This window comes from Podarcis vaucheri (assembly GCF_965113315.1).
Source record: "Podarcis vaucheri genome assembly, chromosome: 12".
Lineage (NCBI taxonomy): Eukaryota > Metazoa > Chordata > Lepidosauria > Squamata > Lacertidae > Podarcis > Podarcis vaucheri.
Genome location: NC_138750.1, coordinates 37,291,162 through 37,316,319, shown reverse-complemented (window position 1 = coordinate 37,316,319; position 25,158 = coordinate 37,291,162). Strand labels below are relative to the sequence as shown.

The window sequence follows — 25,158 nt, the reverse complement described above, 5'->3', positions numbered from 1 at the left end:
AGAGTTTTACAGACAACTGTTGTCAGGTCAGAGCCATTTTTCTTTTATGTTAAAGCAAATTGAAATAGACAATATTATACAATAGAAGCTAGGTCCAGACAACAATGCTGCAACTGTTAATTCCTCTTCTCAAATTGTATTCATAACTGACGTGCATAAGATTGCTCTGCTTACTCAGAAGTAAGATCCAATGAGACTTATTCCTGGGCAACAGTGTAAGATGGTTGTTGCTACCTTGAGAAAATTGGATTAACAGAAAATAAAATGGTTACATTTCAGATAACTGTATGCATGCATCTAAAACTCTGAAATTCTGATTGTTCTTGTGTTTTTTATACTACTCCACATCAAATAGAGAACCTTTATTTATGGAAGAAGTACACAAAGTTAAAATGAATACCCTGAAACAAAAACCAGCACAATATTTTGGTTACATATTTACTTTACTGTAAATGGGAAAAAACCTGTGACTGAAATTTCCCCAGACAGAATTTATGGGCAGCTCATCTATCCCTCAATGTGACTGCGTCTACCCGTGTTCACTCTCTTTTAAGGAATCTTAAGATCTATTCCAGCTGGAGCAAGTCACTGGTTTTTTTTGCGAGGTCAGTCAAGGATAATTGCTATGTGTAAACAGACATCTATCCTACAGACAGACTGTTATCTAATAGCAAGCTAATACCATATAATGCTTGCATAATAGCCTAGGAAAGATTATGCTAGGAAAAGTCATAGGCCTTCGGAAATAATCTACCCTGTGAAAAGAAAAGATACCATATTCTTATCGGTACATAAACACTTGTTAACACAAAAAAGTATCAAATCACTTTTTCTTCAAACATTTATTGAGAGCAGCTTTCTCGATTTGTTTGCTTCTGTCTTCACTTTGGATTAGGAACTTGATCTGATAACAATATAATCAAAGCAGAAAACAGCTTCCATTACTTTAGCTACTTGTATGCTAATACTGCATGGAAGTTTCTCTGAATGAAGAAGCATGCAGTCACATTTTTCTTTAAAAGTGAAATATTAACATAAAGTACCCTCTTCTTGGCATTTTGATAAAAGCTGTAAAAAAAATCATGCGCTGTATTTTTATATTGTAAACAGCACTGTGATCCTACAATGGTGGTATAGAAATTTAATAAACAACACATATTATTGCTGTTTTTATTTTTTTATTGTATTGTTGTTGTTCCCATAATCAGAGAATAACTAAACACAACATATAGTGGGTGTCGATAAATTAAGGTTTATTCAGAGTAGATCTATTTAAAGTAATGAATGTGTTAGGTCTACTTTAAATAAAAATTGTTTGAATCGCACCCAGTGCCTTCAAACCTGAATCCGCCTAAGTAACATATTTCCAATAAAATATACTTCAGCTAGTATTTAGGAATTGGTCAATGACTGACAGTTGTGTAAAATAAATCTGACAAAACTGCATCATCAACTGTTCTTCAGATTTATTAATGACTGAATAAAATGTGACGGGGGTATATTTCTTCTCATGGGAACATCTCATGCTACAGCCAATTGTGACTAAGGTACTATAATCTGATGTAGCTGAGACTGCAGTATGTGTCTAGTTCTTTTGAAAACACTTACACTGCTGGCTGATCCATTCACCTAGCTTACCCTCTGGAAAAATGTTAAGGGATTGGGGGGGGGGGGAGAGAGAGAAAGGCAAGATCTGTCCTGCCACCTGGGCGTGTTACAGGCATGCAAGTCCCGAAGGTGACTGGGTCTTGAATCAACATCCCAACATCCCTTAAGTCTATGTCCAAGTGGGGAACACAGAGCTCATCCCTGATTACCCCTGGGATGGATCCTGCCCAATGCCCCAACCACCACAGGAGGGCCCATCATACCCCTTGCCAAACAAAGGCAGCTATAATTGATCTTAACAAGCCAGGTTAAGATCTTGTAGTCAGATGTCATTGCAGAATGCTGTTTTCAGCTACAAGAATTGGAAACTAAGTTACTGTAATTTGATAGATTTAAGACCATAGTAGGTTACTACATTTTAGAAGCAGTTATATGGCATTATGTAAATTAAACACTTGCTGATACTGCCAGACATGGTTATAGTATATATACTGGTTCATATAACAGTTTGGGTTACATCAAAGGAAGGTCCTGATGCTACTACTATTCAGAACAGTTTGACATCTACTTATTGCTAAAATGGTAATTCCAGATACTAATCCACAAAGTGCAAATTTGAGAGTTTATATGCTTCTAAAACCATTATTTTCTGAAATAATTATGGGAAGGTTACTCAAGGTCTGTTGGATAGGTCAACTGAGAAGACCACCTGACAACTCATATGCTGTTAGGTCAGTGAAAGGAAATATATATTGGGTTGTCAGCAGGTACCGTCTGAAATAAATACTGAGAAACTGAATTAAGGTTTTAACATACCACATGGGCAGAGTGTGATACTATGATACTGAGATGGGTTAGTAATGGAGTGCTGATCTGCTGGGGCTTCAGATACAGATGAATTCTGATATCTGCAGAGGAGGGCAGCCAAGATGATAAAGACTCTGGAAACCAAGTCTTATGAGGAATGCTTGAGGGAGTTGGGTATATTTAGCCTGGAAAAGAGGAGACTGATATGGTAGCCATCTTCAAATATCTAAAGGGCTGTTGCATGGAAGGTGGAGCAAGCTTGTTTTTTTCCTGCTCTGGAGGCTAGAACCTGAAGCAATGGATTCATAAGGAGATTCCTACTAAACATCAAGAACTTTTTGACAGTAAGAGCTGTTTGATGAAGCAATTCCTCGGGAGGTTGGATGGCCATCTCTTAGGGATTCTTTAGCTGTGATTGCTGCATTGCAGGGGGTTGGACTAGATGATTCCTGGGGGAACTTCCAACTCTACAATTCTATGATTAGTGGTGTTTGCCAGTCTGGGGCTGATGGGAGCTGTAGTAAAAAACATATGGAAGACACCAGGTTGGCAAAGATCAGTAATAAATAGAAGTAATTGGCTCCCTATTTACAAAAAGATACTGTCTCTGCTTACATCATGTGGAGCTACAACAACTATTGCTGTCCCAAGGGACACTGACACCACAACCATTCTTTTTGAATGTCTAAAAGACTAAATATAAACTGTTAATCCTTTAGAGACTGTATGAAATGAAAACCAGGGAACCTCCCACAGGCTACACTGAAGACATATCAGTGTCATGGGAAAAATGGGAACAATCTGATAAATATTCTAAGCACTTGAAGCTGACCTAGGTTGCAGAACAGTGTTAGATGGCGGCTTAAAATTCTTTGTAAATTCTGGAAACAAATAATGGGATTCTCTGTACAACAACACGCCTAAGCATAGATAAATCCAATTGAATTGGTAGCATCATCTTGCGAAGCACCTTCTCTCTAGCATATTACTTGCATAAAGAAAGCCAGGAGTAGAAAGGTGGTCACACTGGGTGCTACCCCAAGAATACAGGATGCACATCTCCTTTTCCTCTTGAAGATAATGGTAACTTAATTCTGATACTGACAACATGGATTTTATAAGTCTACTATGAATAGGAAGGGTGAATATGACTTCATACAGTTTTATATTTAGTTTCGGTGTGGTGGCTATCAGAATTGAAGCCAGCTAGAGCTCTAGGCAGTCCAAGATGATAGCTTAATCTAAATAGGAAATTAAAACAACTTAAAACACAAGGCAGCCAATAATATCTCAAATATTTTATTATGGGTTTGTAAGAGGACATAATCTGAAAACTAAAATTATGTAAAACAATTTTGAAACAATTTTAAAGAAATCTATTATTTGTCATTTCAGCATTAACATAGCTGCAGGTATATATTTTAATATGATTTAATAATGGAAATACTTTACTTAAAAAAAATATTTTGGGATAATCACCATAAACGCATTAAACAGCAATTAAGCTAATGTCACTTTTTGTCCTGGTTTGAAAGTTGCTCCACTGGGCCCTTTCCTCTTTGGATTGCGAAAATTATCATAGCTAAAAAACAACAATAGTAGTGCATTACCACCAGAACTATGCTTTGTAAGAAAAATATTCAGGTGAAATCTAAAGAAGGCCAAATTCTAAGTAAAACCAGAAATACCTAAGAGGCTTCTTTGGCAAAAACATTTCAAAGTAGCAGTTAACATTTTTATTAGCATTCTTCAACTCCCTCTTCCCCATTCAGGAAAACTAACAAACAATAAACAAATTCATTATAGTTAAATAAGAATTTTAAAGTAATAACAATCAGAGCAAATAACCTCTAACTAAGAAAATGTTTAACGTCCACAGAAAACTTTTTTACAACATTTGTTAACAATCACTGGCAAGCTTCGGCAGACTTCTCTTGGAAGCAGAAGCAGCTAGCAAGCCAATGTGGCATAGTGGTTAGAGTGCTGAACTAGGACCTGGGTGATCAGGGTTCAAGTTCTCACTTGGCCATGGAGCTTACTGGGTGACCTTGGGCCAGTCACTGTCTCTCAGTCTAATCTACCTCTCAGGGTTGTTGTGGGGGATAAATGAGGAAAACTGTGTATGCCACCCCAAGCTCCTCAGAGGAAAAAAGGCGTGATAGAAATGCAATCAATCAATCAATCAATCAATCAATCAGTCAGTCAGTCAGTCAACAGTACAAATTGCTGCCACTACTAAGGGCAACTGAGGGAGATGATAAGCATATTCCTGGACGTCACAGTGAGGAACTGGAAGCAGGAGCTGTGAGACTGGAATCATACAGCAGTACAGCTGCTGGCAGGTCAACATGACCATGACTTCAATAATCATCCCTGCTTAAAAAGGTATTTCAAACATTTTACAGTGATAGCAAATGGTGCCCACACTGACGGAAGATATTTCAAGCAATTTCCCCCCCCTTTTGCAGCCCCACCCTACAAATCTGTTTCAGAGGTTCCTCTAGCACCACCATCCCCAAGCAGATTTGGGGGGTGGGCAGCCTCCCCTTTCTGCTGATGAAAGTCTTCTGTCAGTGGACAGAACACCACTGGATACAACCTTTAGGGCCCACCATTGAAAAGGAATTTAAAAGAACTTTCATATGCATTTGATAGAAAATCTCCAGCCATTTTAGACGAGTGCCTATCAGTAATCTGTAAGATAATAAAACTTATGTTTCAGGCTTTGGTAGCGCAGCCTCTAGGGCTCCACGTACCAGCTTCTTTCTCATACAATTTCACTGAAACCTCTCGCCACACTACACTTCAGTAAAGTCTTCAGGATGTGTAGACACCTTAAGACAGAAAATGGTATCTGTGTGGCAATAGACTAATAACAGCAACTGTTCCGGAACACGTGTGAGCATATTTTTAATATTAATAAATAATTTGTGTGATTTCCTTGACACAAGGTACTTACAGTTCAGTAAAATTATTCCAGTCGTCTTGACTAATAGATGGCTTTGTGTTTCCAAGTGCAGTTATCAGGTGAAGCTGAGTAATGCTTAAAGTGTTCTTGCTGGGTACTGATGACGGAGGAGTGACTTCCTCCTGGGAAAAAAATCACATTAAGAGAAAGTACTATAAAAGACTGTTTTTCAATCCCTGATATTGACAATGGCCCAGTTTATAAGTTGGGGCTAACTTTGATTTGCAGTAACCATAGACTAGAGACCAGACTACAATGTATACACTTATGTATACAGGCAAACTATGATTTAAGCTGTGCTTTTTCTTCCCTGCCTTCCCCAATTGTCTATCCTTTCTGCAGGTAAATTGGCATGTGTTGCTTCGTTACTATTGTTTGGCAACCCTACGCAGTGTGGGGGGGGGATAGTGAAGTCAAGGAACCTCCAGCACAACTGACAACAGGCCAATTATGCAATTATTCTGTCTGCAGAGATTTCCACTCCATGGCATGGTGACCTGAAGAGGAAGCGCATCACGGTTTGTCAATCAGAAAATAATACCAAACCACAGTTTGCAGAAACCATGGGCTACCAATCTGGATGTCCTGACTAACCATAGTTAAGGTCTGTAATCTATAGTTTGATGTATGTCGTAACCGAGCCAGTGAGTTTGTCTGAATGCTTCAGGACATTCTCTGAGGCTATGCTTCTTTTGAAATAGCAAAACTTTGCAGTAGTTACTATTACTACTTCTACAACAGAACATTTCTAAAGATCAAAAGAATCAACAAAAAAATGTCTTCCATACCCCATTTTTGCTTCTGTAGTTGGCCTTGATAGCATTGATTTCAGCCCTGAGTTGCTCTATCTGCTCTTGATTAAGTTCTTGATAACCTTCCTGTAAGGCTGTTCTTAGAATTGGGGTCTGATAGGATACTAAATCCTTCAGAGAGATGCTAGCTAAATCATGATTTATGGAGTTTGGTCCCGAGAAACACTGAGAACTCTGTAGAGACAAGTGGGTGGGTGGGGTACATAATACTGTTATTATTATAGTAATCAATTTTGTGGTTTCAGTTACTAATATTTCAGTTATGTTTTTCACAACAACAGTTACATTACCAAAGTTATTTATCAAGCAATATAAGCTTTAGGAAGTATTTTGTTGATCAGATAACTTATTAGTAATATGAAAGTTTAAATATGAATATGTTTCATTTCTAAATACTGTGCATTCATAGGGGATTCTCCCTGGATCAATTCTCATGGGGATGGGACAGGTCCTCATTGTTTTCCCAAAAAGACAAGGACTTGTTGCTGCTTTTGGTCAAGGAAGAATGAGTTCATATTTTAAGTTTATGTTACTCAGAATTTATATCTGTCACCCAGTACTGGCATAGATTGAATTAGCACTGTTTCTCCCCAATTACATTTAGATGCTAGAATGTTTACAGCATCAATTAAGCAAAAGCAGCCAGCTACCATTTCTGAAGCAGTTCCATTGCCGAGCTCTGATTCATAGGAGCTGCCAAAGTAAAGACGATAGATGTTGGACCTTGGATCTTCTGGAAGCAGCTCACACATCTCAAGAGAAACTAGAGATTGCTCCAAGCCTCCTTCTCCATCTCCAGCAGAATCATCTGATCCACTGCTTTGATTTAAGAAAACCATCGATGATAGACTGAGATCGCTATCTGAGCTAGAACCTATTTCCTGCGGATGGAAATTAACAAAATTAGAATTTCCAACTCCGTAGCACTTCCCTCATTCTGGATGTCTGTGTGGCTCTTTATCTTCTGGTCCTCTGGCAGGGAAGAGCTAGCAGTGTGCTGAAGTTAGCAGTGTGCTCAGGACTGCAATACATCAAGGACCACATCTCACCATATGAACAAATCAGGACCCTCATCTTCTGAGGCCCTTCTTCGTGTGCCTGCCCCACAAGAAGTTGGGAAGGTGGCAACACAAGAATGGGTCTCTTCTGTGGTGGCTCCCTGTTTGTGGAATGCTCTCCTTAGGAAGGCTGATCTGGTGCTTTCATTACATATCTTTAGGCACCAGGCAGAAACATTCTTCTTCTTTCAGGTTTTTGGCTAATTAAACAATCTATGGCCTTTTAAACTGGGGGGGTTATTGTTTTGTTTATTAGGTTATGTGATTTTGTGTTTTTTTAAATTGTAAACTGCCCTGTGATCCTCGGTATATAAATTTGCTGTTCAAATAAAAGCAGTCATAAATCCTTAGGCACCCTAAAATTCAGATCTTTGGATCTCATCGTACAACAATATCACAATCAAATCGCTGCACATCACCTTAACATTTCTAGGCACCACTCTTGAAAAGCCAAATTACAGTGGTACCTCAGGTTACAAATGCTTCGGGTTACAAACGCTCCAGGTTACAGACTCCGCTAACCCGGACGTAGTACCTTGGGTTAAGAACTTTGCTTCAGAATAAGAACAGAAATCGTGCGGCGGCAGCAGCTCGGAGGCCCCATTAGCTAAAGAACAGTTTCAGGTTAAGAACGGACCTCCAGAACAAATTAAGTTCTTAACCAGAGGTACCACTGTATTTGGAATATTAAGTATTTTAGTGCCCAGGTTACCAGTTTCAGATTGTGGCCAAGCTACTGGACTTCCTGCACTTTAAAATCTGCTTTGGCGTCTCCCCTGGTATGCCCATCCCCTAGATTGCTAAGCTGAGTGGCCACAAGGGAAAGAATCTTCCCATGGACCTGCATCAAATTTCTATGTCTCAGGGTTTCCATAAGGCCATGAAGAACACTCTTTCTCAACTGGCCTTCCAAAGCATGATGGTTTGGTTGAGTTGCATTATTTTTGGCCCTGTTAAAAAATAAATAAATGGAATGTTGATGAGTTTTAGTTTAAGTCTGAAATGTTATATTACTGTATTTCCTTCGGATATTTGGAATGCAAGTCATTTGGGATTTGTTATTTGCCTGGAAAAGCAGCCTAAAATTATTAGTGAGAAATAATTTTACCATTCAAAAATGTTATGGGTAGCAAACTCTTAAGGATTTTTAAGGAAATCCTTTAAATTTCAGTGCACTTACCTGGGGCAAGGTTGAACCAAAATTAGCATGCACGGCCTCCAATTGTGCATTATACAGTAAAGCTTTTAGGTCTGCTCCTGTGAAATGTTCTGTTTTTTCTGCCAAATGCTGAAAATCCACATCATGTGCCAGAGGGAGAGAATGACTCAGTGCTCTTAAAATTTCCAGTCGGGAAGCCTAAGGAAATTAGAAGTAACCCTGTTAATAAAATACTGATTTCTTGCCCTTAGACAGTACTTAATGTTTTGTTTTTCAGACTTCTGTGTATTTTTCCAATAAGGAAAAGGGCACCGGAGAAGGTAAAACAACATGTGGAAGGACCCAGTGATGTAAACATTATTTTGAATTTTCTATACATTTTCAAGCATCTCTTCTCAACCATAAGGGACTTGCAACTTGCTTTTTATAATAGCACGATGAGATTCTTTGGAAGCCAGATTCTGTACCCACTACCACATTCTGATCTTCTTTTTAACACACCTGTAGATCATAGAATACACACACCAATGCCTACAGATGACAGCATCAAACCTAAGATGAGAAAGGCCTGAGAGAAATCATTAGACTATGCAAGTTCATTGCCTTGACATAGAATTCTACCACCACCAATCTAATGAAAAAATAAAATAGAAAAATAGAATCAAACTTGAATCTGTTTCAAAACGACTTCATCTTATGTTCATGGAAACTCAGCCATCGAAAGCATGGAATGGACATTAATCCACATAGAAGTGAGTCTTCCTTTCAATATTTGGTACAGTGTTTTGTTTCTTACCTGATCAGGATGTGGACAATACAGACACTTATCCAATCGGCCTGGTCTCAACAGAGCAGGGTCAATCAAATCAGGGCGACTAGTGGCCGCTAGTACATAAACTCCTTAGAAAAAGAAAGGGACTTTATTAATAAAATGTCAGCTTAACCTTTTGCTGGAAGAATCAGAGATGATTTGGTCATTACCTTCTAAGCCTTCTACTCCATCTAGTTGAGTCAGCAGTTGATTAACAACGCGGTCAGTTACACCAGTGTTATCATGACCTCTTCGAGGAGCGAGGGAATCAAATTCATCAAAGAAAAGTATGCAAGGCTTGGCTGCCTGTGCTCTGCAATAAATACAACACAATTAGGACAAAAGGAATAAACTGACCCTGCCAAGATTGGACATGTGATATCAGCAAGTCTTGTTATTTCACACCTCCCCAACTTACACTTACTAAGCCTGTTTCTTCTCCACATTACAAATCCAGCATCTATTTTCAGCACTACTTCCAAAAACAGAATCTATCAGCAACACCATAAATCTGGATCTAACCTGTTAAATACATCTCGAACTGCTTGTTCACTTGCTCCAATGTATTTGCTGAGCAGTTCTGGTCCCTGTAAAAAAAAGAGAGAGAAAGAGAAGAATACTCTCTGCAACCTGAGCTATTTAATTAATCAATACTTATAAAGTAAAGTGTATAAACTGTGGCATAACAAAGTACTGTTTGGGCTATGGCAATTACAGACTGTTTAAAAACATTACAAAATATAGGTTTCTAAAGGAACATACCTTGAACATGAGACTGGTCCAGTAGTTTCTACTTATGATCTACTCTACTGGGATCACATTAACACTGCTTGTTAAAGAGCGGGCAGGCAGGGGGAGGGGGAGAACAAACACACAGAAGGACAGAAAGGAATTGAAACCCATTAAGTAGTGTGCCCAAAAAAAATCTATGGCAAAAATGAAGCTACTTTGCCCAAGGGTTTAAGGTTGCTGTTTGGACTGTGTTGATTTGGACTGTAGAAAAAAGTTGGACTATTTTCTTTAGGCTAAATACCATGGGTCATAATCCAGATGTGTTCATATTCCATATGTATGTGTGCATCACAAACAAATAAATTTACTAAAACATATGAGGGCTTCTGAAAGACAAACTGTAGCATATAATTTTTATCACCTTATTGGATTCTGACTTATGGAACACATCTTTGTATTTTCAGTTACTGCAATAAATTCTGAAAAATCTTACATTCTTACCTTGATGCTGACAAAATTCATTCCACTTTCTCGGGCAACTACACCTGCTAACAAAGTTTTCCCTGTTCCTGGAGCCCCATATAGTAGGATTCCTCTTCTTTGTCGTATGGGCAGGTTTGCAAATAATTCTGGATACTGAAAACATATGAAGTCTTTAGAAATTGTGTCTGCTTTAAAAAGTATATGATCCCTTAATAACACCTGTTTAAGAACCTCTGAGCGGGGTAGCTAAATGTGAAAAATTGGATTCAGTATGCTGAAGAGGCCAGAGATCATCTTGGAAGTCTCTTAGTGCAGACTGAGGTCATGGATCCTGAGTTTCCATAGCCACCACCCACTATGAACCACCATTGGCAGGACTGGCAGCAACAGCAGCAGATATGTTCTATGCTTATTGATAATGTTTTATTATCTTGCTTTAAATGTGTATTTTATATTGGACTTTCTTTAGCAATGTTTTCTTTTGAAATGTTTAAGATTATTATTTTTTGTTAACTTTGCTGTGTTAAATGTGCACTCCGTCATTGACCACTTTTGTCATGTTTTGTTTGAAACCTTTAAGGTAATATTTTAATATCCTGTTAATTACGTTACTTTGAGTGTATACTTGACTTTCTTCAGTAATGTTTTAAATCAGTAATGCTTTATTCTGGATTGTTTTCTTTGATGTGTCAATGCAGATTGTAAATCGCTTTGAGATTTTTTTTCTTTAAAAATATTACCGTAAGTGGTATAGAAACGAAATGAATAATAATAATAATTCATAACCCTAACCCTATTATTATTCATGTAGTTCCATAATTACTATTATGATATGCAGCATAATATCAATTTTGGCAAAATCCATATCTGTGGTGGAACCAATGAGTCACCATAACATCTCTATGCTTATTTTGAAATGTGACTAAATGCATCTATATATAGACTAACATTTGCATAAGTGTTTTATCATCCACAGGTGTTGGGTGTTTTTCTGCATTTCCAGGCTTCAGTTTAGTCTGCTGGGGCATGAGCATTATGAAACAGTCCAATAATGATCAAAGAGCCATATACATATTATTGATATAAAGGTAAAGATACCCCTGACCATTAGGTCCAGTTGCGGATGACTCTGGGGTTGCGGCGCTCATCTCGCTTTACTGGCTGAGGAAGCTGGCGCTTGTCCGCAGACAGTCTTTCCGGGTCATGTGGCCAGCATGACTAAGCCGCTTCTGGCGAAACCAGAGCAGCACACGGAAATGCCGTTTACCTTCCCACCGGAGTGGTACCTACCGTATTTTTCGCCCTATAGGACGCACCGTCCCATAAGACGCACCTAGTTTTTTTGGGGGGGGAAATAAAGGGAAAAAATTTATTTCCCCCCCCAGGCGCGGGGCTGGGCCAGCCCGAGCTTCCCCCGACCCCAGCCCCCAAACAGGCAGCTCTCTGCAAGCCGTGGGAGCCCAGCGGTGGCTCCCGCTGCTTGAGGAGAGATCCGCGAAGCCTGGACGCGCTGAGATCAGCGCGCACAGGCTTCGGGATGCCGGCAACTCTCCCCAAGCAGCGGGAGCATTCCCGCTGCTTGAGGAGAGGTCCGCGAAGCCTGGAGAGCGAGAGGGGTCGGTGCGCACCTACCGCTCTCGCTCTCCAGGCTTCAGCGAAAGCCTGCATTCGCCCCATAGGACGCACCCACATTTCCCCTTCATTTTTGGAGGGGGAAAAGTGTGTCTTATAGGGCGAAAAATACGGTAGTTATCTACTTGCACTTTGACGTGCTTTTGAACTGCTAGGTTGGCAGGAGCTGGGACCAAACAATGGGAGCTCACCCTGTTGTGGGGATTTGAACCACTGACCTTCCGATCGGCAAGCCCTAGGCTTGGTGGTTTAGACCACAGTGCCACCTGCATCCCTATTTTTGTCTATTATTCAGATAGACAAAAACAAAACACACTGAGTTTTATTTCTGTGGTCATGTTCATAACTACTTCAAATGTGGTGTGTACGGATCCCTACACATATACACATATGTACACATACCTTCTCTACCTCATATTGATATGTTGGCTATAACAAGAAATAGTCTGCGTTCATAGAGTCCAAAGAATGCCCCATTAAACTGGAATATTTGGCACACATAAGAAGTATGCATTTTTTCACTATGCCTGATGCAAGGCAGCTGAAGATAAGGAAAATACACCCCTAGCAGCCACCGATGAAGAGGGGTGCCATTATTAACCTGGCCTCCTGGGAGCAGCACCACTGCCATGTACCAGAACGTGGCAGATGCAGGACACCTGATTGGCTTCACTGATGTGCCCACACTGTCCTGCACTGTCCCTGGGTCTGGCTGTCATGCTGCTTACAGGATGTCAGGTCTGTAGCACCGCTGCTCCCTGCTGGCAACTCCAGATAACTGCCTCCCACACTGTGCATGATCTGAGGTAGCTAAGCCACCCAGGATTCTTCGTGAACCTTCCTGCCTTAATAATCCTCAGCTGTTGCATCTTCATTCTTTCCTCAGCTCTGCGCATAACCGTCAGGGATAATCTTCTAGTTTATGCCCTTTAACATACCGTTGCTGAGAAGCTGCACCGTTCTCCTCTCCAGCTTCTGCAAACTTACATATGAATGAGAAATGGCTGTACTATGGGTGCATATTTGTCCATTTTGGTATAAGAAGCTGTCACCCCCTCAAGCCAGAACCATCAAAGGTCTGTGTTCCTACAAACACCTACCAATGGCAGACACAACTGTAAGAGAAAAGTACCTTGGCAGGCAATTGGATAGTATCTATAAGCACTTGCTGTATCTCCTTGAGGCCACCAATTCTGTCCCAGCCAAACTCCTGAGGCTTATGAAGGTTAACGTTTCTCAAAGATGTTGGGGTAAAACCTTCTAAAGCTTTTTGGAAGTCTGTTGTTGACAGAATCAAATCTGTTAAAATGGATAAACACATTCACTTTATGATTTTTTACACCAAAATATTACATTATATTATGCACATTTTTTTCTGAATACTTCATAAAATTATTATACATACCTTCTTTTTTACATGTTCCTTTGGTAGAAACACACGAGTGTACAGCACGTTCAACTAACATTGTCAGATCTCTAGCTACAAATCCTTCTGTTTCCTTTGCAATTAGATGGAGATCAAGATTACAAAACCTGTCTATATTGGAGTCAAGTTTATTTTTTATTATGGAATGAAGTATTTCACATCTTTGTCTCTGGAAAAAAATACAGTAAATTTATCTGTAGCCTAACTTCAAAGAATTGAAGAAAAATAAGAAGATTGGGCAAATTTAATTAATTAAAACGGACAGATTCTGAAGAAATAATAAAATGCAGATATGTGCATTCAACATACAGTATCACATTTTATACCGAGATCTTAAACAAAATTACTGGGAATTAGATTGCATGGTTTTAAGATGCTTTGATTAAAACATAATTTATTGCTTTTACCTGATTTGGAGCCTGGATATGTTGGAAACACTGAAATATGTGAATTCCTTGAGCAGAAATCATGGAAGAATGAAGTGACTGCTCAGATAGGCTTGTGGCAATGAGTGCGATCAAACTGTGCATGGAAATAACTTCTTTTATCATATCTGTCAAAACTAGGAACAGAAATACAAATCAATTCAAACTTCATGGATTGATGGCCATATAAAATAGCAGCTACCTCTCAATTTTAGTGTTACAGAAACAGCATCTTCTTTTATTTGGGTGCATTGTCTGTTCCACTAAAGTTCCAGAAGCTTGAAATTTTCTTTGTATCAGCTGTTAATAACCTAACAAAGCACATTCCCACACTGTATCCAGAAGTATTACAGCACAAGCATATACTTATCTACTCATAAGTAAGTCCCCTGGAATTCAATAGGTTTACTTCCATATAAAGAATTACAGCTTTAATATGCAAGAGCAAATCATAACCTTAACCATAACATTGTACCAAATGCTGAACATATTGTTGATAACCTGCAAATACAGATACACTATGTAGAGTTGTGCTGATTACTAAGACTATGCAAGTGCTGGATTATGCTGTTTCTTTCAAAAACATTCAAAAGCTAAAGATCAATATTACTTGGGCCAGGGCACATTTCCAGAGGTGGCTATTCTTTTTAGCCCGGGGGCTGCATGGCAGCAGTGGGTGTAGCAAAAAGAACAGCCATGGCCATTGCATACTCTTTCACACACATATCAGAGCACATCTACAAACAAGCAACAGAGCTCCCCATTCTGCAGTTGATCCGTGCAGATCAAGAGGAGCAGGGAATGTGGTTTTCTCCACATTGCGTGGGAAATTCATTTCAAAGTTTAAAATATTGCTAGCTTTCATGAAGCTATGAACAACACATTGTGATCTATTCAGGACCTTGCAAAGGTCAGATGTTTCCAATCACAGGACAGTTAAAGCAAAAACAACTCAGTAATGGTGGTTGGTAAACCATTACCATGAGCAAGGCGAGTACTCTGGACAGCTTCAGGACTGTTCTCATGCTCCAGAGCAAGGGGTACTCCAACTATGTGATCAAGGTCATCTAGCAAAACAACAGATGGTTGTTTCCATCCTGCCTCTAGAAAAACTTCTTCCAGTTTTTTCCGTATGTTTTCTAATCTCTTTCCTGAAAAACAAATATAGTGATTAGAACAACACAGAAGAAAAACGTGCCAACTTCCAATACAATCTATGATTTGGCAAGATTATGGGTCAGAGACTAGCTTGTATATGACATTTTCATTATACCAAGAGGTCTTAAAATTACCCTATTGTGGACCTCCTTTAAGATATTTCCTATCTTCTATCTGCTGAACATATAAGGAAAGCTGGTGCAGAATAATATAATTCACTAGTCTGAATCACTCTGCTGCCATAAACTCACAGAATGGTCACAGGCAAGCCATTCTCTCAGCCTGTCCTCCATCAGCAATATGTGATGAATACACTAGCCTATTTTACATAAATAAATAAAATAAAGTGAGTTCAGTGGGACTTTTCCCCAGTTAAGTGTGCACAGGACTGCATCTTAATTGACACAAAATGAAGCAGTACAAACATCAGAGACATAATACATAATAATATAAATAGATCACATATTTCAAACTGGGGTGAGGTGGGCAGAGGAAAGAGGGAAGAAAGGCCCAGACAATATTCTTGATGCTGCTTTTGAAATAGATTTTTTAAAACAGGAAGGTTCTGGCTCCTAATTGCTTATGTGACCAATCTAATAACAGCAAGGCCTAAAATGTGAATATTAAACCAGTAGGGTGGGACTCAGGGTTTGGGCATAAGACCCAAGTTCAAACGTACTGGGTGGCTACAGAGAAGACACATTTTCAATATAGCCCAAACTCTTACCAGTTGTTGCTATGATAAACAAAAACACTAGGAATAGTATTTATTTAATTATATGTGTTAGTTGCTTTTCTCACAAAATGACCCAAAGCAACTTACATTAAAACCAAATAAAGAACTTCCAATAAAAATCTAAAAACAAAGCTGAACAGATAAAACAGATCAGGACTTGCTGATCTCACTCAACTAAAAGGGGCCACAATGCCGCCATTAAGAAAAAAGTATTCACCTGGTGCCCAAAAACAGATAAGGGTGGCGCTAGGCATGTCTCCCTGGGTAGAGCAGACCACAAGCTGGGAGTCACTGAAAAGGTCTGATCTAATTAACTTGGTAACTTATCCTTTTAGTTTAATTGTATTCTGAACATCCTACAAGAAGGGAGACAGTTGTATCCATTACCTCTTAAAGCTTTGCAGTCAACTACTTCCACATGGGCATCCAGTCTATCAAATGCTTCTTTGCAGATGGCTTTTGCTAAAGTTGTCTTGCCACTTCCCTGTAAAATAAATCAGGGCTAAAAACTCCTAAAATAATACCCAGATTGAAAAACTATCAAAGTTTGCTACTATGGGTTTTCTATTTCTGTAATATTTAACCTGATGGTGTAAAATCATGAAGATTCAAAGCAATCTGTTCAAGTCTACCAGATCCAATGTTTATAGCCCTTGGAAAAACAAATCGTCTATGTGTGCATGCACATAGAGTGATCCAAGGGTGGAGGGAGAGAAGCATGCAGATGGAGGAATTTCCATGGCACTCTCTCAAAATTCTAAATGTACTCACATGCTCAGAAAGATTGACAACCACTTGAATTGGACTAATGATAAAACCCAGAATTTATTGGGTGCTAAAACAGAGAAATGTAAAAGTTTTACCTTTGCTCCAGTAATCAGGATACCTCCACTGCATAGCCCTGCAGATATGGGAGCTAGCTTTTGAGACAGTGGTCGTTTCAAAAGGCTGTGAGATACATGCTTCAAAGAAGATACGGCTAAATTATCAACTCCTCTGCAATGGAAATGTTAACAGAATTGAGTGCCCTCTCAAAGTACTGTAGTCAAATTAAATTGTATAAAATTAAAAGCTTGGCTATTTTAGAGTACTCTCTGTCTTGATTATTTATAGAACTGTAGCCAATGACCCAGTTGCAATATTTGCTACTGTACTGCACACACTGGCGGCAACTGCAGAATAATGTCTGCCATTAAGAATGTCAAACATTCATTTTGAAAAAGTTTCCATGTATGTGAAGCACCCTACATATGACTTCAACTATTTGCTGCACCCCATTTTATGTGTGTTCAGACAGACCAACCACACCAGCAAAACCTGTATTAGAGGGCACAGGTGTGCCAAATACTTGCCCAATTTCTGAGTCATGAGATTAGAACTATATGTGTGTTTAAATCTTGACAGTACTCTACGGCTAATCTAATGTTCTCTTTAGCTAAGACGTTATTGACATCTAAAATGCTTCATATTTATATTACACATTTAATATTTATTTTTGCACACAGCTTTTTATTGTTGATTTTTTTATTCTAATTTGTGATAGTATTAAAATGTCTCACCCCAAACAGTTCAGACCAAACCATGGAAGAAGCTGCTCACAAGAAGATTGTGCACCACTGCCATTGGCTACTGAGGTCACAGGATGTACCAGAACCTACACAAAAGAAGACAGTCACTATTTAGTGAGGGTGCCTTTTTAGAACATGCTGTCTCTCTCTCTCTCTCTCTGTGTGTGTGTGTGTGTGTGTGTGTGAGAGAGAGAGAGAGAGAGAGAGAGAGAGAGAGTAGAGAAATACTGAATACATATGCCAATAAAATTCAGAATGGGATTTTACTGTAAGAAATCACATAGAAGAAACTTGTCTCCCAAGAAGCTCAGGATTGTAGTGGGTTTGTCCTTTGGGTAAATAGCCAAATAGTATCTAATTACTACACTACATTTAAAATACCAAGTGATTTTCAGATTTCCTTGTATTCCAAGTCCATCCAGACTCTATGGCAGCCTTCCCCAACCCAATACTCTCCAGAAGTTTTGAACTACAACTCCCAGCAGTCCCATTCAGCATGGCCAATGGTCAAGGGCAGTAGGACCTGTAGTCCAAAACATCTGGTTGGTTAGTAGAAGCAGGAAAGCTGCTGTACAGTTTTCACTCCATCAATTCTACAATGAAAATTAAAGTTGTCATTACAATATAGAAAACTGAAAATTAGAAAACAATAAACACACTTCAAAAATCAGGAAGTGAGAGAACTACAAGCTTGCTTTGGAAGATGGGGGCAGGTTGCTGCAAAACCTTTCTTTAATGTTCTAAGGGAACTTGAATTTATCATCCAATTATGTTCATTGTGACTGAATTTATGAACAGATTATCACAAGAGTCTCCTCTCCTGCAATGCTTCATGTACAATGAGTCAAAAACCAAAACGAATACAAAAGATACCCTAATAAACAGAATTGCACTGTTGATATAATTTAAGTTATTGGATACCTGAAATAAGTGATATTTACTTGCATATTTGTCTTCTGCAACAAGCTGGGACTCAGGATGTAAATATTTTTTGCCGTCTCCTCTTCAGAAGTAATGACACTGAGGACAAAGTCCTCCATACCTTTCAAAACATAATGGACACATCAATTTGCGTCTGATACAAAATAGTAAATTTTAATACCTTGTAGATCTTGTATTATACACTGGTAAACCCTAGCTCATGCAAAAGGGTTTCAATGTGTATGTAAGTATTTTTGTGGCTAAAAGCTTTGATTACACTTTGATTCACTGGCAAAGACCCATTTAATGGTTGACCATAGGTGAGAGTATGGATCTTTATTTATTGGAAGCACCTTTATTTAAATACAATACTTAAGTAACAGATTGAAAAGACAATGATAAATAACTAATGATTTTAATTAGTGATTTTTTTAAAAAAAATCAAATATATTTTCATAATTGGGTAGAAATATATTCACAATCACTGCTAAGGGCAGTTCAGCTTACCATCTTTAAGCGCTAATTGTATATCATTCGTGCCTGCTATTAGCAGGGGAAGTTTGCTATAATCCTCTATCCACAAATTAAAGGCATTTTTAATTTCATCATCACTGATATCTTTATTCTAAAATGAAGAAAGGATGAGAAGCATTGTTAGTTCAGTAAATATTCCTAACACTTTCACACAATGAACATTTGCTCATTCAAGTATACAAGGGTCAGAAGTGCTAAGAACTGAGGCAAGTCATTATCTGAGGATTTACTAGTGGCCCCAGTTTTATCCAAATTATGATTATCTTCTTTATTATTTCCTAAGGAAAAATCTATACTGAAAAAAAAGTTTAAATATTTAATTTTATAGTGTTCAAGCTCTTAATTGTATATGCAATAACCATTTTAGTTCACTTGTGACACTACTGCTCCTCAACAGTCTAAATCAGGGGTTAGCAACCTTTTTCAGCTGTGGGCCGGTCCACCATCCCTCAGACCATGTGGTGGGCCAGGCTATATTTGGGGGGGGGGGAAATAAGAACTATGCCCCACAAATAACCCAGAGATGCATTTTAAATAAAAGCACACCTTTTACTCATGTAAAAACACAAGACAGGCCCCACAAATAACCCAGAGATGCATTTTAAATAAAAGGACACATTCTACTCATGTAAAAACATGCTGATTCCTGGACCGTCTGTGGGCCAGATTGAGAAGGTGACTGGGCTGCTTCCAGCCCCTGGGCCTTAGGTTGCCTACCCCTGGTCTAAATAAACTCCTTATATTCTTATGAAGAACTGGTAACCATAGGTTGATAATGCCTTTGGAATAAATTGTCTCAAATAATAGCATAATGCAATATGAATTTCACCAACTTGTAAAGACACATGGAAGCAGCTTAACAAATAATTACAGTCAAGAATGCAAACTCACTAAAGATTTTTTGGGATACAATCTAATAGATGATGGAATTTTAGGATCCAAGTTCACTGATGTGATTCTAACAGCTGAATGCATTTCTATGTGTAGTTTCTCTCTCAACCCTTCTGGTATCTGAAATAAAGTTAAGAAAAACAAGAAATATGAAAGAATAAATGCTGAAGACTATTCTACACATTTCACACTTCAAAGGTATATCCACCATGGTTGTACTTGAAGTTTGTATAACTTAAGAATGACTTAATTTTTTATGATTTCAAATGTACCTGAAGATTTCAAATACCCTGACTATCCATCAAATGTAATTTAAGCCTCCTCAGTTTCAGTTAGTAAGGGAGTATAATGATTTCAATTAAATAAAACAAACCAGACAAGTATATTTTTTAAAAAGAGATGGTTTGAAACTGTATGTTGGGCTCCACCCAGAGTGGCTGGGGCAACCCAATCAGATGGGTGAGGTACAAATAACTTAGGAATTATTATTGTTGTTGTTATTATTATTTTCAGAATAGATCCTATTGAAGTTAATGGAACTATTATAAGACAACTATTGTGGCTTGGAGATGGTACCACTGTGATCCTGTGGACACTTCTTTAAAAATAATCCACTATAATCTGTAGATCTTATTTCCAAGTAACCATTTTAAAAAAATGTAATATTAAGCAACGATTCAACACTTGACTTAAAATCTTTAATCTTCTGTAGGCTTCTGAAATTGGACTAACCCAAACTCTTCCGACATGCAGTTGTTCCATGTTGTTATTACATATTATAGCACTCTTTAGATCCTCAAATCCATTCCATATTATTTGTACAATAGATATCTCATTGGATTCTTGACTTTTACTAGGGCTGGATTGCTTTTTGTCTTCTCCATTGATCATCTGTTTTTCTTTCTTTGACATTACATTCTGCTTTGACTCTTGATGCTGCTGTCTTGGAGAGAGCAGTGTAGTGATTTTCCCGTAAGACACTTTAATATTAGCTTCTAAAGCAGGGAATTCTAGATTCCATGGAAATACATGAATGGCGTTGCATTTCTGAAACGTGCATGTTGCCAATGTATTTTGCACACTGGGGGGCTGAATCTGGCATACTCTGAAAACAGAATCCATGTGAATCAAGTTTAGCAGCCCATCTTTGGCAGCATTCAGTTCACCTGTGTCACGAGAAGCCTCCTGTTCTTTGTCAGAGGAGAAAATGTTCCCAATTAAATTCCATATGTTTGGCAGGACGCTTGCAGTTAATGACGCCTTTGCATCTGGCTTAGGCTCTTGGACTCCCGTATTTAAATTAGTTTTTTTGGCACATGATTCCTCAGTTGTTGCTCTTGAATCCAACATGGTTTTAGGAACATTGTCCTGTAAGATGTCACTTTTTGTGGAAGGCAGCATGGTGGAACTTCCTTCATACTGACGTACTTTGGGGCGTATGAAAAGCTCTGTACGAGCTTCCAGTCTCCCGTAAAGAGCAGCAGGTTTTAGAGTAACTGGAATTAAAGAAGGCCAAGTTAATACATATGCCACCTTACAATTATTCCTGCAATGTTGTAGGAAGACTTGCATGAACACTTACCAATCTGGATATAAATACAAGTGTGTTGTTCTACCCACACTGGGAAGACAGCTTTGGGAAACACTATTCGAATTTGGTCAAGAAGATGGCTTTCAAGTGAGAAAGCATGCAGCTCCTACAATACATTGCAGAAGGTTAGAAAACATTTCATATTAGAACTCAATTGTGTTTCATAATGAAATTTGTATACTAAACTGGATCTGAACCATAAGGAAAACAACAAGAGGAAACACTCAGAAAAAACATCAGAAGTGGGGGGGGGAGTGGGAGAGGACAGGAATGAAGAACACCACCCTGTTTAAAAACATTAGGAGAGCTAAATAATTTAAATTTCTGTATTACCAGGATCTCCCAATCATCGGCTGAGAGGGGTTCCACTTCTACTTGCTGACAGGACAAGACTTGAGAACAGGGCTCGAGGAAGATCTGCCAGACAATAAATCTTTTTGAAAAAATGCTCTCAATATATTTACATAAACAATGCAGTGGAGATGAAGTGAGTCATGGAGTTGCTGACAATGGGGATAAACCACAAGCACTTGCATGTAACCAAATTGCATTATAAGTTTTTCACCATTTATTGTTCAGCAGTATTGCTTGTTCCCCTTGGAAAATCAACAAACCATTTCCCAGCTTTCCTTTAAAAAGCAGTTTGCGACTTGGTTCAGGACATTGTCAAATGCTAAAAAGTTGGATAGAAGATACTTTTACATGTTCATGTTCATGAAAAAATCAACTCACTAAATATGAACAAATCACCCTGATATAGAACAGCTGTAATTCATGCATGGAAGCAGCTCTCAATGTTATATATTTATTGATTAGGTCCTGTAGAAATGCTGTGCCAGGCAAGGTAAGGGGAATTCCAGCTTTTAGAACCAGGGGTTGTGCTGGTTTCAAACAAGTACTTTCAAACAAGCTTTCAAACAAGTACTTTCAGTTCTGATAAACTTTTGGGGAGAGGGAAGGCTGATTCCAGTCACTGCTGTTTCCCATCACAGATCGCAACTGGCAAAACTAGCAGTACTCTCCATCTGTCATTGAGATCTTTGCACACAGCTGCCTTTGCACAGCTGAATACAAAGAACCTGAAACTGGGGCCTACATATTTTGCAGATACAAAGCAAACAAAAATGTACAAATGAATAGAAGCCATAGAAAAAGACTCATTTCAAAAGTTACTTGCTCTATATTTTTGTCCCATTTTCAGTATTACCCTAAATGTTAAACACCAGCTCCTGCAATTCAGGTTTGTGAACCCTTATTTGCAAAAGCTTTACTAAAAACAATTTTGACATTACTCAGTAGACAGATGGAGACCAATGATTATGAAATATATTTGCCTAGTTTAATATTGTAGTCCAGGCAAGAAAATAAAAGTCGACATTCCAAACCTGTTGCCCATCTTTGATGCCAAGTTTCTCTGCAAGTTGTCTGTTCATTTCTACAACATTTCCAGCATGCTGACCACAATGTCTGATTTCTGTCCAGCCCAAGAAAACAGGCTGATTGCCCCAAGACGCTTTCACAGCTTGATCCTGTTAATGCCACAGAAAACAGATAGATGTTAAATAGCATAGCAGCCCGTAGTACCCATAATTCTTTTTCCAGCTATCTATATGTGAGAGCGCAAATAGCATCAAGAATTATTCAGCAAAGGGAAACTTTATATGACACATTTCTGTACAGAATTCTTATTTACAGGATATTAATCTTGTAGAAAACATACATTATTTTGGAACACTAATGTGATTAGTGTATCTTTTATGTTCGAGCAAATAAGTAAATGCAAGAGCTGTTTGACAGTGGAACAGACTTCCATGACAGCTGGCGGACTCTCCGTCCTTGGAGATTTTTAAGAGGTTGTATGGCTATCTGTCATGTACGATTTAGTTGAGATTCCTGCATTGCAGGGGGTTGGACTAGATGACCCTCAGGGTATCTTCCAACCGTACAATTCTATGATAAAAAATTGATTTTTGGGGAATGAAATTAGTGCAGTTCTGTGTTTGATTGGATGCATGTGCTGAGCTTTTCTATGAATGGGCTCCCTCATCTACTTCAATTGAGAAAACGACCCATGTGTCCAAAGAGATGTCTACAAAGACAGTCAGATCCCTCTACTGAAACAAATGGAAGAATTGCTGTGGTTGGTGGAGTTCCACAAACTCTGAAGACTTTGTACCCAACTGTTGAACCAGGCCAACAGTCTTGCAGTTTGTAAACTCATCATGTAGAAATTCCAAATGCTTTTCAGCCCTTATTTCATATGAACATGTACGTTTTATACAAGGATTCCCAACACCAATATACTGCAATGGCAAAACACCTAACAATGTTGCAGCAGGTGTTAATGACAAGAGAACATTATGAAACTGTGCCTTCATCTACAAAGATGTATGTACAGTTCATTTCAGGGGTGGGGAACATGAGACTCTTTGCCTAATTTTATGCAAGTGGGAGGTGACTGGAGAAAAGAAGGGTGGATGGGGTGGCAGGAAGAGAGGGAGATAAAATGGACGGAGTGGTGGAGTAGGGGAACCCTCTGCAAGTGAACAGTTCAGACTTCTGGCAAGGGTAATATATATGGGGAAGAAAGATGCTACAGAGGCCACTAACAGGCAACAGTGAAGCTTAACAAGCCTGACCAATATCCTCCATGAATCAAGGGTGTACCACTGAAAGTGCATTAGTTACCCATGTTTTATATCTTTTTTGGCTACTATTGATTTTAATAATCTTTTAAACTGTTTTTATTGAGAACATTTATTTAGACGCAGAAAGCATATTTTTGTTCCTTTATGAAGCAAGCAGATAAATTCAATAATTTGAGTTTTTAATTAACTTCAATGTAGGTAGTCCATTTCAAGAAAATCTGCAAGATGGAATGGAAAAATCATTTCACATAATTCTTCTTTGCACTGAAGTTAAGACTTCGTCCCACTAGTGTTACCAGGACCCTTACAGAAGAGTAAGTAGTAGCTGCTGTACCCTATGTGATGTAGTAGCTGCTGTACCCTATATAAGGTTCAACCCGTGTGCGCATGTCTGTGAAAGAGAGCAACAGTGTCAGATATGGGACACCTGTTCCTTTACAAACTGTGGGAAGCTAAAGAAAGGATGCCAGGTTCTCTCACTCTTAAAAACTGCAGTGGCGACATAATAAGCATGACATAACAAGAACCTTTAATTTTGTGTTCTTCTACCTTCTGCCCTGCGAATAAAGTCTCTCACAGGCCCCACTGTATCCTGAACCCAGTCACCTGAGAACCACACCCCACAGCGCCAAGAGGGCAAAGAGGATTCCCCCGAGCCCCCCATTCCCCACTGCTGCCATAGCAACGGGACGCCAGGACGCTGGCAAGGCTGACGGGAAAGAAAGGGGGCGACTGAACGTCGCCAGAAGACGACGAGGAGAGCAAACGTGTGAACGAGACGGCTGCCCACGTTACCATAGCGACATGACATGGGGGGGAGGCTGGCTGAGGAGATAGAAAAGGCCCTCAGAAAAACGAGCCAGGGCGAATTCCCATGATCCTCTCTGCCCGGATAAAGCCACCCTCCCCCGCGTTCCTGTACCTGCTGCAGACGGAGGCTGGAAGCCAAGCCAGGCGGCAGGTGCAGGAAGCAGTCCCGGGCGCCGCTCAAGGAGACGGAGGCCGTGGCTGCCCCGGGGCCTCCCACCCCCCACATGGCAGGCGCCGGCCCTGCGACCGCGCGGAGCCCCGTGCGGCTCGCGCTAAGGGCCGCAGGACATGTACTTGCTGCTGCCGCCGCCGCCGCTGTTCCTTCCTGCTTCTCGAGCGGCCCACCCTCTTTGCCCGCTCGCTGTGATTGGCTGAAGCGG

At 39.3% G+C, this 25,158-nt stretch overlaps 1 protein-coding gene across 3 annotated transcripts; it reads right to left on the bottom strand.

Moving 5' to 3' along the window:
• Positions 1-3,698: 3,698 nt before the first annotated feature.
• On the bottom strand, positions 3,699-25,140 carry PEX1 (peroxisomal biogenesis factor 1). 3 transcript variants are annotated; one of them, XM_082194124.1, is made up of 24 exons: positions 24,891-25,140; positions 22,706-22,849; positions 21,654-21,737; positions 21,312-21,426; positions 20,462-21,225; positions 19,730-19,849; positions 18,812-18,929; positions 18,325-18,425; positions 17,375-17,469; positions 16,679-16,811; positions 16,203-16,299; positions 14,902-15,072; positions 13,904-14,058; positions 13,476-13,665; positions 13,203-13,369; positions 10,457-10,591; positions 9,746-9,810; positions 9,394-9,536; positions 9,209-9,312; positions 8,434-8,610; positions 6,846-7,076; positions 6,172-6,369; positions 5,375-5,505; positions 3,699-3,997 (listed from the first exon to the last, which is right to left on the bottom strand). In XM_082194124.1, exons 1-24 carry the CDS (start codon positions 25,002-25,004, stop codon positions 3,916-3,918), a joined length of 3,834 nt encoding a protein of 1,277 aa, XP_082050250.1. In that variant the 5' UTR covers positions 25,005-25,140; the 3' UTR covers positions 3,699-3,915. The 3 variants fall into 3 exon arrangements, with proteins under 3 accessions (XP_082050250.1, XP_082050248.1, XP_082050249.1); XM_082194122.1 differs by lacking the exon at positions 24,891-25,140 and adding an exon at positions 24,764-24,781; XM_082194123.1 differs by lacking the exon at positions 24,891-25,140 and adding an exon at positions 24,518-24,648.
• Positions 25,141-25,158: the final 18 nt, after the last annotated feature.

What these genes read in the sequence shown, in the direction of transcription:
- PEX1 (XM_082194124.1), bottom strand. Translation starts at nt 25,004, where the DNA reads ATGTGGGGGGTGGGAGGCCCCGGGGCAGCCACGGCCTCCGTCTCCTTG. An exon ending in TCCTGATTACTGGAGCAAAG is followed by an intron (nt 16,300 to 16,678) that starts GTAAAACTTTTA and finishes TTTATTTTACAG; the next exon opens with GGAAGTGGCAAGACAACTTT. An exon ending in ACTACAGAAGCAAAAATGGG is followed by an intron (nt 5,506 to 6,171) that starts GTATGGAAGACA and finishes TTTTTTTCCCAG; the next exon opens with GAGGAAGTCACTCCTCCGTC.